Here is a 13638-nt window from a genome sequence, read left to right as displayed (position 1 = left end):
GGAAGCGCTCTCCTCCGGTTGCTCATTCTTCTCCCAATTTAACTGGACAGGAAATGGAAGATATATTGGACTCGGAAGCCAATAAGGGGGCAAGTCTCTCAGATTATAAGACCTTAGCAGCCCTTTTATTGAGAGAATTCGGCGAGTCTCTGAGTCCTTCCGCCCAGCCTTCTCCTCGTTCGTTGTTTACTAGTACGAGGACATCAAAATCATCCTCCTTTTTGAAAATGCAGCCAACCATTTCCATGAAGAGAGCTTTGCAATCGTTAGGAAATTGGCTCAGATCCAAAGAGGAAGCGGGGAAGACTGTTTTTACCTGCCCTCCTTCCAGACTTTCGGGGAGGAGAGGGATATGGTATAATACAGGAGAAGCGATGGGACTCACCCTCCCGGCTTCGGCGGACGCAGACTTCTCCACACTGGTGGACTCTTCAAGGAGACATGCACTTCCATCTGCTAAGACTACTTGGACAATGTCAGAAATGGACCATCTCCTCAAGGGAGTACTCCATGTCTTGGAAGTTTTTAACTTCCTAGACTGGTCCCTTGGGGTTTTGGCCAAGAAAACACAGGATCCTGATTTCTTAGAACCCGAAGTCCTACACAGTGTATAGGCCTGCATGGATAAGGCGGTCCAAGATGGATCGGGGGAGGTGGCATCCCTATTCGGAAAACAATAGAAACTGGGGTGGAGCAATGTTATATGTTCGCCATGATACTCCACACAAGCATTTTCCTGTTAATTCTTCTTTGCAAGCTGTTGCAGTGCAATTGTTTCTGGCTCGTAAATATACAATTTGTTCTGTATATCTTCCACCAAATGTAGCTTTCCCTAGTACTGATTTTTGTAATCTCATCAGACAGCTTCCTCTGCCTTTCATCATCCTAGGTGATATGAATGGAAGAAATCCTTTATGGGGGGATTTAATTACTAATGAGAGAGGAAACTGCCTGTCATCCATTATTGAAAGTGAAAACGTTGGTGTTCTAAACACTGGAGAACCCACCCATTTCCATGTACAGACCGGTACTTTAACAGCCATAGACTTGTCAATATGTAGTGCCGATGCCATTATGGACTTCAATTGGCGAGTGATCGATGATAGGTATAGTAGTGATCACTTTCCAATTGTTTTAAGCACTGGATCAAGTCCTCCATGTTCAAGATTACCCCGTTGGAGTGTAAAAAGAGCTGACTGGGCAAATTTTGAAGAGCATAGTTCAATCGAAGCTACAGCAGATGAATTTGGATGCATTGAGGATGCTATGGAATTGTTAATTACTACTTTATTTGCAGCTGGACTTCAGTCAATTCCAAGAACATCAGGTCTATTTATGCGCCGACCAGTTCCATGGTGGTCAAAGAAATGCCATGAAACCCATAGAACTATGAGATCTTGTTTTACTAGGTATAAAGACGGAAATGTAACTATTATCATGGTAGAATTTCATAAGGCTAGGGCAAAGTTTAGGTTTGAAATTAAAAATGCACGAAGAAAATCTTGGATAAACTTCATTTCTTCCATAAATTGCAAAACTCCATCACATTAGTGTGGAAGAAGATAAGGAAAATAGCAGGAAAGTTTGTACCTAGCCAACCACCTGTGTTAAAATAAATGGCATAAATGTAGGAGATCCAAAAGTAGTGTCAAATGAGTTTTGCCCTACATTTTGCTAAAATATCTAAAAAAGATAATGAGAAACCGTATGCAAACAGCAGAAAGCAAATGGAACAGTATTATCTTGATTTCACAACAAATAAAGAGGAGTCTTGTACAATATTCCATTTACTATGAGAGAATTTGAATTGGCTCTCTCAAAGTGTAAAGAATCTGGTCCTGGTCCTGATGAAATTTCATATTCTATGATCAAGCATGCGGCTCAGAATACTAAAAGATTTATCCTCAGTATAATAAACAGAATTTATAAAGAACATTACTACCCTTTATGTTGGGAACTAGCAAGAGTCCTTCCTTTTGTCAAGCCTGGAAAGGATAGTTCTTTCGTAGGAAATTATCGTCCAATTGCCCTAACATCTTGTTTGTGTAAACTAATGGAGAAAATGGTGAATGCTCGTTTAGTGTGGTATTTAGAGAGAGGAAACTTTTTCTCTCCGGCCCAATGTGGTTTCCGCAGTATGCGATCCACTGTTGATATCTTGGTTAGAATGGAGTCTGCAATATGTGAAGCCTTTGCCTCTAAGCACCACTTTATCACGGTTTTCTTCGACTTGGAAAAAGCGTATGATACTACGTGGCGGTATGGAATTCTGAAAGTAGTCCATGAATATGGTTTAAGAGGAGAATTAGCTATTTTTATCAAGCTATTCTTAAAAAATCATTATTTTCAAGTACTAGTAGGAGCAGTTCTGTCTGAAGTGTCTGTAAACAAGAAGAAGGTGTTCCTCAGGGCAGTGTGTTAAGTGTAACACTTTTTGCTCTAGCAATTAATGACATAGTAAAGCAAATACCTGCTGATGTTATGCACACACACTCTTTGTGGATGACTTTTCTTTATCTTTTGCAGCTGCACGTATGTCAGTAGCAGAACGTCATCTACAAATAGTAATAAATAAGATAGTGAAATGGGCTGAAGTGCATGGTTTCAGATTTTCTTCATCAAAGACTGTAGCCATGCATTTCTGTAGAATTAGAGGGATACATGCAGACCCAGATTTATATGTAAATGGCCAGAGAATATCTTGTGTTAACGAAACAAGGTTCTTAGGAATGATTTTTGATACTCGGTTGACATGGCTTCCCCATATCCTAAATCTCAGGGCTAAGTGCAGAAAATCCTTGGATATCTTGAAAGTTTTGTCAAATACATCTTGGGGAGCAGATAGACTCCAGTTATTGAGATTGTATAAAGCCTTGGTTTTATCAAAATTAACATATGGATGTGAAGTTTACACCTCGGCTACCCCAAGTCGCCTTAAGATAAGACTCCATTCACCATACTGGAATTAGGATTGCTACTGGAGCTTTTAGACTTCCCCTATAGAGAGTATGTTAGTAGATGCTGGGGAAATGCCCCTAGCCTTACATTACCAGGCTCTTCTGGCTCGAAGCTGGTTCAGATTCCAAAGACTTCCTGGATCCCTAGTATGCCAGTCGCTAAGAAATGGAAGATTTGATAGCTTTTATGAAAGTCATCCAAAGATGCCACGTCCATATGCCTTCAGACTGAAATCAACCCTCCAAGACCTGAACATTCCAGACAAATGTGTACTACCGGTCAAGGCATCTGTATCTCCCCCTTGGAAATTCCCAGCAGTAGAGTTTTGTAACTACTTCAATCAACCAAAAAAGAATGTCTCTGATAAGATATTACCTTTTTAGATCATATGTCACAACATGACAATTTTATCCCAGTTTTTACCGATGGATCCAAAACCAGTGCAGGCGCTGGTTTTGGCATAGTTTTTCCGTCCTTTGAGCGTAGTGGAAGGCTCTCAAGTAATGCTTCTGCATTTACTGCAGAATTATATGGAATTTTAAATACTGTCAAAGAAGTTTAGTAATGATAAGAATTTTATTGTGTACTGTGACTCTAGAAGCCTCTAGAGTCACTGAAAGATTTTTATTCCAAACATCCAGTAGTTTAAAGTATTTTGGAATGGTTATTTTTAGCTAAGCGGATGGGGTTTTTAATATTGAATTTTGTTGGGTTCCAGCACACGTTGGAATATCTGGAAATGAACGCGCTGATGCAATTGCCAAGGAGGCTGTTTCTCGTATTGAGCCCAGATCATTTAAGCTGCCGTGCAGAGATTTATATACTCCAATTAGAGAGAAGCATAAAGTACTTTGGCAAAATATTTGGTCAAATTTAACTACAAATGTAAAAATGAGAACAATTGCACCTGCAATCAATCCTTGGCAGTACGATTTTATGCCCAGAAGGTTTGAAACAGCTCTGTGCCGCCTGCGTATTGGACATACTAGGCTGACACATTCCTACTTGATGAGTCGTGATCACGAACCATACTGTGAAGATTGCCTAGTTCCACTGACTGTTATGCACTTGCTGGTTGAGTGCCCCAGTTTGGTGGAACAGCGCAATCAATATCTATACTATGGGAAGGAGAATAATTTTTTTAAGTTATCAAAAATTTTAGGAGCAAATGGGATTTTTAACATGACTGGCTTGTTTGGATTTCTTTTTAACACTGGTATTTTAGATAAACTGTAATGCTTGTGTGCGCCTTGCTTTTATTCTTATTGAAATTGTGTGTATGTATGCGAGTGTGCATGTATGTATGTGTATGGTATGTATGTATGTGTGTGTATATGTATGTAATAATTTCTTTTTTATATAATTTATTTTTATATTTATTTTATAATTGCCAGTATCTTTTATCATATTTTTAAAATAATTCTGTTTAATTATTATTATTAAAATTTATAGGGTCTGTTTATATATAGTTCGGGATCAATGACCTAGTTGTCACGATGCTAGATTAATATAGTATCAATCAATCAATCAATCCCTATTCGGAGCAGGAATCCTTAAAAAGAGGGCTGTATTCAGCTCCTTCTTGACGAAAGCGGTCTCGCCCGTTCAGAGGTCGTTCCTTCTATATGCACCTCTTTCCAAGCAGCTTTTCCCTTCTCAGTTAGCGAGAGATATTTCTCACTCGCTTACTGAGAAGGCGACGCAAGATCTGCTGGCTCAATCAGCAAAGAAGACGAGACCGACCATTCCTGCTGTGAAGAGGGAGTCACAAAACCCTCAGTTGCCCTTTCGAGGGAGTTCATCGGGTCAATCCTCAAGAAAGAGAGGAGCAGAGAGAAGAGGAAGGTCTTCTGCCTTTAGACCAACCAAGAAGACGAAATGAGATACCAGTCCTCCAAACACCAGTAGGGGCCAGACTTCTGAAGTTTTCAGAGGCTTGGGCCTTGAGACAAGCAGATTCCTGGTCTCTTGCAATAGTAAAGAAAGAATATCTCATCTCCTTCAGAGACAGACCTCCATTGACGTCGACACCGAGGGAGCTGTCTGCGAGGTACAAAGATCCTGCCAAGAGGGAATCCCTGTTACATCTTGTACAACAAATGTTGGAGAAGGAGGCCATCGAACCAGTGCAGGATCCGCACTCCCAGGGCTTTTACAATCGACTGTTTCTCGTTCCGAAAGCCTTGGGGGGGTGGAGGCCTGTGCTGGACGTGAGCGCATTGAACCGTTTCGTGGAGAAGACAAAGTTCTCTATGGAGACTTCCAACTCGGTACTTGCGGCTCTGCGTCCAGGAGATTGGATGGTCTCCCTCGACCTGCAGGACGCTTATTTTCACGTTCCCCTGCATCCTGCGTCGAGGAAATACCTGCGATTCATGGTACAGGGCAGGATTTTCCAGTTCAGGGCTTTGTGCTTCGGCCTCTCGACGGCTCCTCAAGTGTTTACGGCATTGATGAGGAACGTAGCAAGATGGCTACATCTGAAGGGGATGAACATATCACTCTACTCAGACGATTGGCTCATAAGAGCAAGATCGAAACAACAGTGTTTGGAGGACTTGGAAACGACTCTGGATCTTGTAAGATCCCTCGGATTGCTTGTGAACCTCGAGAAGTCTCAGATGATCCCCAGCCAGGACATTGTTTATCTGGGGATTCGGATGGATTCTCGGGGTTTTCGAGCCTTTCCATCGCAAGAAAGGATTGCTCGAGGCTTGGAAAAAGTCTCTGCCTTCCTAGAGAAAGAGCGAAGCTCAGCGAGGGAATGGCTCAGTCTTCTGGGCACCCTTTCGTCGTTGGAGCAGTTAGTTTTCTCTGGGGAGGCTGCACATGAGACCTCTGCAGTTCTACCTGAAGAAAATGTGGAACCGGAAGGCAGGAGAACTTGCGGATTCTTTTCCTCTGCAACAGGAGATCAAGTCCCACTTGCAGTGGTGGTTAAACCCTCTAAGGAGGAACGAAGGAGTGTCCTTGTCTCTGCGGAACCCTCGCCTAGTGTTGTTTTCCGACGCCTCGGAAACAGGATGGGGAGCAACACTAGGAACGAAGGAAGTGTCAGGCACCTGGACGAGAGAACAGGTGTCCTGGCACATAAATGCGAAGGAGCTTCTAGCCATTCATTTAGCTCTGAAGCACTTCGAAGCAGACGTCAGAGGCGTGGTAGTCCAGGTCTAGATTTGTGCAAGGAGGAAGGAATATAAGAGCAGACAGACTAAGCAGGAAGAACCAGGTCCTTCCTACAGAATGAACTCTCCACTCAGAAGTCTGTCAGAAACTTTGGTCTCTATGGGGGAAACCTCAGATAGACCTATTTGCCACGTTCCTCTCCAGAAGGATGGAGAACTTCCGCTCGTTAGGGGAGGATCCCAAAGCCATAGCAATCGATGCCCTTCTCATGGATTGGTCGGGCATAGATTCTTATGCCTTTCCCCCATTCAAGCTACTAGGGGAAGTGTTAAGAAAGTTTGTGTCCTCGGAAGGGACGAGGATGACACTCATCGCTCCCTTTTGGCCCGCTTGAGACTGGTTCACAGAGGTACTGGAATGGACGGTGGACTTCCCCAGATCTCTTCCCGAAAGGACAGATCTGCTCAAACAACCCCACTTCAAGAGGTTTCACAAAAACCTCCACACTCTCTCCCTGACTGCCTTTCGACTATCGAAAGACTGGTCAGAGCGAGAGGCTTTTCTAGGAAAGCTGTAAGAGCAATTGCCAGAGCACGTAGGTCCTCTACCATGCGGATCTACCAATCGAAGTGGGAAGTCTTCCGTAGATGGTGTAAGGCAAAGAAGCTGTCCTCCAATACCTCTGTGACCGACATTGCCGATTTTCTTCTATACCTGAGAGAAGAATCTCATTTGGCAGTTTCCACAATAAAGGGATACAAAAGCATGCTATCTGCTGTATTCAGGAATAGGGGCCTGAACATAGAGGAAACAAAGATCTTCATGACCTTATACGGTCTTTTGAGACCTCCAAATAAAAATCTTTGCTTCCTCCTAGCTGGAATCTAGATGTGGTTTTGAAGTTCCTCACATCAGAGAAGTTTGAGCCCCCTCATCAAGCATCGTTCAGGGACATTACGAGAAAATGCATCTTTCTCATGGCTCTCGCAACTGCCAAGAGAGTCAGTGAGCTGCAGGCATTAGACTCACACGTGGGTTTTAAAGGAGACTCTGCAGTTGTCTCTTTCCGACCTTTATTTTTAGCCAAAAATGAGAACCCTTCTAGACCTTGGCCCAGAAGTTTTGAGGTTAAAGGACTTTCTCAGCTTGTGGGGAGGGAAATGGAAAGGTATCTCTGTCCGGTTAGAACCTTAAAATTTTATCTTCAGAAGAAGAAGCAACTGCGGGGTTGCAATCAAAGTCTGTGGTGTGCGGTGAAGGACCCTAAGAGACCTATTTCAAAGAACGCTCTAGCGTTTTTCGTCAGGAATGTGATTACTGAAGCACACATGAAATGCCAAAGTGAATCCTTTGAAACGCTAAGAGTAAAAGCGCATGAGGTACGTGCAGTTGCAACATCGCTATCTTTCAACAAAAACATGTCGATGAAAAATATCTTAGCAGCGATGTACTGGAGATGCTACTCGGTGTTTGCCTCCCATTATTTAAAAGATGTGAGAGTGACATACGAGAAATGCTTCTCGCTGGGTCCTTATGTATCAGCGGATACCGTGCTGGGAAAAGGAGATAAGACTGATCCTTAACATTTTTTGTTTAGTTTTAGTTTAAAAAGAATTTGGTGTTAAGTTTTAAGGTTGTTTGAAAGGTGGTTGGGGATAACTCCTTTCAATCTTAGTGCTAATCCACGGTTAGGATCGGGTGATCGGGATCGGTGTTGTACTCCTTGATTATGCCATTAGGCATAGGTGTATTGTCATGTAGTGGATAAGACCCCATTGACAAAGGCCATCAGGTTCTGTCGAGTAAGTGGATAAGACCCCATCGACAGTCCCACAAGAACTCTTAGCCATAGGTCACATCCTCGCTGAGGCTCTTGAGGCAAAGCAGACTTCTAAGCAGTAGCTATGAAATCTTCCGCCTAAACAGGTAGGAACCAAGGTTTTTTTTTATATATTACCTACAACGCATGTTGTTTACCTGTCTAATCAGTAATTAGCTGTCTCTTACCCCCCCGCCAAAGGTGCCAATCAGCTAAGTATATATCTGACAGGGAAGTTGAATGTATGAAAATGATATTGTTATTGTACAATAAAGTTTCATATATACTTACCTGGCAGATATATACGATTAAATGGCCCACCCAGCCTCCCCTCAGGAGACAGGTGGAAGAGAAAATCTGGTTACAGAACGGGAATGGTTCCTATTCCTGCCACCCAGCGGCAGGGCGGTAGATCACCTGACCTACCTGTAGCATGTGCCGCGAAATTCAAATTTCTGTCGGGGACGACGGGGTCTATAGCTAAGTATATATCTGCCAGGTAATTATGTATGAAACTTTATTGTACAATAACAATATCATTTTTCGCACTGAAATTGCAGATAAATATGGAGCATGTTAGGTTGCTAGTTAGTGAATTTTGAACAAAATCCTATTCAGTTATGTAGCATGAGTTCTGAGCATAGCTGTGCATGCTTTATTTATAACTTCATCCTTTTAACAAAATGTGTATGATTAAACTTTGTTCAGATTATGTACAGAGAAAATATATTGGCGTTAAATATTATACTATCAGTTTGTGAAAAAAGTTGAATTAACCATGTATGCATTTTTTAAACTTATTTGTAAAATTCTAATTAGTCAGTTTCACCTTATTTTATTACTCAAGCTCATAATCATCACAAGTTTATTTATAAAGTAAATTCAACAATAATATTTTTGGGTTTTACAAACTAGGAATAATTGAACCTGGATTAAGAGCCTGGTGGAAATATTAGCCTGTAAGACCAATTAACTTTTTACAATAAATGAAACCTATACTTTCTGTGGCTTGTACAATAAATGAAACCTAGGTTTTCTGTGGATTCATGTGAAACACCATTGAAGTTTTGAAGTGTGATGATGATGAGCATGGTTTAATATATCAAACCATGCTAAAAAGTAGACTGAGGTTAACTGTGTTTGTCTCTGCTTATACTAATATTCTTTAATAGCAGTAAGTAATTTTTATAACTTAATTTGTATGTTTCTTTTCATTTATAGGAAAATCTGGCAGCCACCTTGATCGACACGAAAACATCGGGAAAGGCACGATTGGCAAAATGGGCTTTAGTCGTATTATGAACTGTAAACACTTTCTAGACTTACCTCTTATCTTGGAAACCCCATGGGTTAGTAATGCAGGCTATTCCAAAGAAATAAAGCTTCTTGAAAGTTTAATTGCTAATAAATAAAAAAAATTGGGTTGGCATTATAAATTAGAGTATTCTTTCCAGTCTTATGGTTTATTGTAGTCTCTTAAGAAAAATATAACAATTTTAATTATCTCTTTTGGATAGCTATAAATTATTTTCTTCTTGTATATGAATTGAGAGTTACTTTAGAAGATTCCTATCCAGATTTTGGGTAACTATATTATTTTTATCTTATTGTGAGGTAAATGTACTATTTTATAGTTACAACTGCTAAGTTTTTTTCTTTTTTTTTTTCATAAGATAGATTGCAAAGGATTGTTAGCATTAACTTTAATTAGTACCTTCATTTTATTTTAAGTCACATTTATGGTATTAATGCTCATACGATAAAGCAAATCTTGACCTACTTCTGTTAATGAAGGCTATCTATGGAATGATTTAGGTCTGGTGAACATCAGCAAAGTCATGCAGGGAAATGCTAAGAAGGTGAAATTATAAATGTCATTCATTTGATGTTTACCAGCATAAAAGGATTGTTTATCCATTGATAAATAAGACACTTGACTATGTTCTGTGCAGTACCAAAGTATTGGTGATGGATGAACAGCCATTTGTTTCAAAGCACTATGGAGGTCACTGAAGCTGAAGGATGCACTCGTTTAGTTTCGGTAAGGCATAGTATTTGTTTTAAGCATTAAATATTTTGCCATACTACTACTTTTTATTATTTAAGTTGGAGTGCATACAGTTTGCAAAGGTATGCAGTGCTAAGTAAATTTGATTACTTCATTTACAGTGTTGCAAGACTTGGCTATCTGGATACAAGAAAATTTGAAATGTATAGTTAGAATCTACAAAATCTAAGTGCATAAAGGTGAGTTAGGGCATAATCATGAAAGATACATATAGCTCATGGAGATACAGAATTTTAAAACTTGTATGTTTCATAAGTTACAGACCACAAATATCTTTCAGTAAGAGAGCTCCCTTACTTACTCCATCACGTGTCCCCTTTATGGGGCTAGTGTTTTCAGTACAATCCACATGTTGCACTATATGCAATACTAAATCTATACCCTTTTGATCTTAGCTACCACCCACCCTTTTATTCCTCCTTTCTTTCATTTCGCTGTCCATCCCTTAAGACTTGTTTGTCATATTATTTACTTTCTAGATCTGTAAAGTGCTCCAGTGCTTGGCTTTATAGCCTAAATTTTATTATTCATTCATTTGTTCAACATGTTTGCTGTTCATTACCTTGGAAACTTGAGCAGTTGTGGACAAATTAGCCAAAGATACTGCTAAGAAAGACTGACTAATATGTTTCTTTTTCATAATTGGAATGCAAAAATTAGACAAAAATTTTGTATATAATGTACTAACATTTTATATTTTTTTGTTAAATGACTACTATGGTGGTTAGAAAATTTGTAAGACTTGGCAAATAATAAATAAGAAGATGGGTGCCTCCAAAGACAGTGCTGCTAAAATATTTTAAATGCTTCCTGGTACAAAGAGAAGTATTTATTGGATGTATTTACTACAGATTACATAATACCAGAAACAAAGAGGAGCAATTATTCATTTATAATAATGACTGGGTATGGTACCAAATAGTCTGTGAGTAGGATAAGTTTGATGGAAAGGTGGGTGGTGATCAACTTAGGTAATCGCCTTACTTTTAGTTACTGTCCCATGAAACGGAGTTACATGTAAAAAATAAAATTAAGCAATTATTGTATATTTTTCATTTCCAGCAACTACTTTTAAGTTTAAGACAATTTTTTCAGGGATGATGAAGGTGAAAGTTGTGACAATATAAGTATCATGTATCTTTACCCTCCTGAAATACACAAAATCTGACAAAGATAGAAAGCAGTATGGCAGTTATCAGGTTGATGAGGCTATTGAAAGGATCATCAGGTAGATAGACGATGGCCATCTGTTCTAAAGAAGAGTAAATATATTTTTCTGGAACTGATGGGTATCTTCAAATTTTCAGAAAAATGAAGCCTCAGAAGAGGACTTGCATTTTGATCCCAGACAATGTGACACAGATGATATGTTTCAGGAAATGGAGTTCCTTTGAATACAGTCATATTGCCTATCTTATGGATGGCATCAGCAAGGAAATTGAACTTATTAATCCACCTCACAGGGTTACTTAATGTTACAAAAGCCTCCCTGTCAAGGCAGGTGGCATCTTGTATTGATTGGATATTGGACAAACCCTCCTTTCGAGTGATTGCTAACCTGCTTTCACATCCATAATTGGATCTGTTTGGATTCCTAGAAGAAGAATCCTCGAGAATGAGCAACTTCCAGAGTGTGCATCAGATCCTTAAAGGACTGATACATGTGATGGGTAATTTATGTATTCCCTCCCTTGTCCTATATTGTTTTAAGGTGAACAGTCAACCTTCAATGGAACCTCTTACTTAGTGGTCCCAAACTGACACAATAGTCATTCATTTGTTCCTTTAAATACGTAATTGATAGTAATAGGAAAAGCCATCTGTACATCTCTCTTATTGAGCTGTGAACTTCATGTGAGGCTTTTCTAAGTTTAAGGTAGATTCACACAGAGTTTTTAATTGCATGGTGAGATACACGCTGTCGATTGTTCAATGTTAGCTTATTGAATCGTTCACACGTAACCGCAGCGGTTTCCAATACATCGCGGTAGTGAGATTCCCTTCACCATCACGTTGTTACCAGGTATGTCAAGATACACAGAAGTGAATGACATCGTTCACACACAGCGGTGAACTGCACTTTTTAAGGACAGCAGGTGCCATCATTGGCTGTGTCAGCCAATGAGAAAAGGTTGTGCGTTACCATAGCAACCCTGACCACCTGGTCCCCGTGACTCACAGTCACACAATAATGCATCGCTCTCACTGTCAAGTTGTTAACATGGAGAGGGATCATTTTGATACCAATTTATTCACAAGTGAAATTGAAAAATACCCATTGATTTGGGACATAAAATCTCTGGGGTACAGAGACAGAATACGTAGTCAAGAAAAAGTGTCGGGAATTGTGGATCTTTTCTGCACTTCTGAAGATGTGAAGGAAAAACAAAATCTAGGTAATTTGACTGAATAACAACTTTATTACTTATGTTTGTACATCATCAATAGATATACAAAAGCATTATATCCTGAACTCACATTTTCTTTCATTTACAATATAGTCTTATATTTACATCAAACATATTTCTAATCACTAGGAAGACTATATTTCATCCTATTTAAAACTTTCCTAAATCATTCTGTCCTGCCATTCAAGTTTACCTACATTTACAAAGTAAACTGCCTATCTATCTCAGGCAGAGGTTGCAGACATGCCTCCTCTTGGAACATTACCTTCATGTAGGCCTACCATAGGTGTTGATAAAGTGTATCTTTGTACCTATAACCATCTCTTGCCATTACTTAGTTTTGCAGTATGCAGCATGCCTTTATTATATCCTCAGCAAAGTCAATGTTGACATTGAGAGGCCTATGGAATAATATGCCCCACTTATTAGTTAAGATAACAAAGCTACATTCTGTATACCTACATGCTCTTGACATTCTGTAATAGAATATTTTCTTATTGTACGACAGGTGTTTTCCACTGTATGGTCGCATAACATTTTCCATAATTCCAAACGCCTCATCTCCAACAATTACACAAGGTTAGCATCTTGTGTCATCAGTGGAAATAAGTTTCAGGTCAAGTACATCTCCAGTGTATTTTCCACAAGCTTTTTGTATAACAAGTAATGGGTAAAACTGGCTGAATCACTGCTCTTTCCATATGCACCATACTGCTAGCAACACAGTTGAAAAGAAAGCCTTACAATTAAAATAGAGATACTGAACCTCTTGGTTGGACTAGCCTAATGTGCTTTCCATCAATAGCACCTATGCAATTTGGGAAATTTGCATGCTTCTCAAAATGACAAATTTTTAATCAATTTGTATTGTTCATTGGTAACAAACCTGAGGTCTTGACAATAGCATACCAAAGTTCAATTCTCGGCTCGGCCGATGCGGAATCAGAGGAATTTATTTCTGGTGATAGAAATTCATTTCTTGATATAATGTGGTTTGCATCCCACAATAAGCTGTAGGTCCTGTTGCTAGGTGACCAATTGGTTCCTAGCCATGTAAAAATATCTAATCCTTTGGGCGAGCCCTAATAGAGCTGTTAATCAGCTCAGTGGTCTGGTAAAACTAAAATATACCTAACTTAACAATAGGAGAAATCTTCTTGCGCCAGCTGGAAACCGATTAAAACAATAAAAGATTGTAAAGCAAGGAAACTCATGCTTATACGAGGTGAGAGCTGGTCGCTGACCCAGCACAGTATCTC

At 39.6% G+C, this 13638-nt stretch overlaps 1 protein-coding gene across 1 annotated transcript in view; it reads left to right on the top strand.

The window, feature by feature from the left end:
• LOC135220845 (probable endonuclease 4) overlaps positions 1-11013 on the top strand; it is a 333180-nt gene extending 322167 nt beyond the window's left edge. The window contains exon 9 of the mRNA XM_064258405.1: positions 9125-11013. Within this exon, the coding sequence (XP_064114475.1) occupies positions 9125-9315 (191 nt within the window). The 3' untranslated portion in view covers positions 9316-11013. The remainder of the gene's footprint in view (positions 1-9124) is intronic.
• Positions 11014-13638: the final 2625 nt, after the last annotated feature.

This window comes from Macrobrachium nipponense, chromosome 2, assembly GCF_015104395.2.
Source record: "Macrobrachium nipponense isolate FS-2020 chromosome 2, ASM1510439v2, whole genome shotgun sequence".
In the NCBI taxonomy this organism is placed as follows: domain Eukaryota; kingdom Metazoa; phylum Arthropoda; class Malacostraca; order Decapoda; family Palaemonidae; genus Macrobrachium; species Macrobrachium nipponense.
The sequence above is the reverse complement of the archived record's forward strand: the minus strand, read 5'-3'. Positions and strand labels throughout refer to the sequence as shown.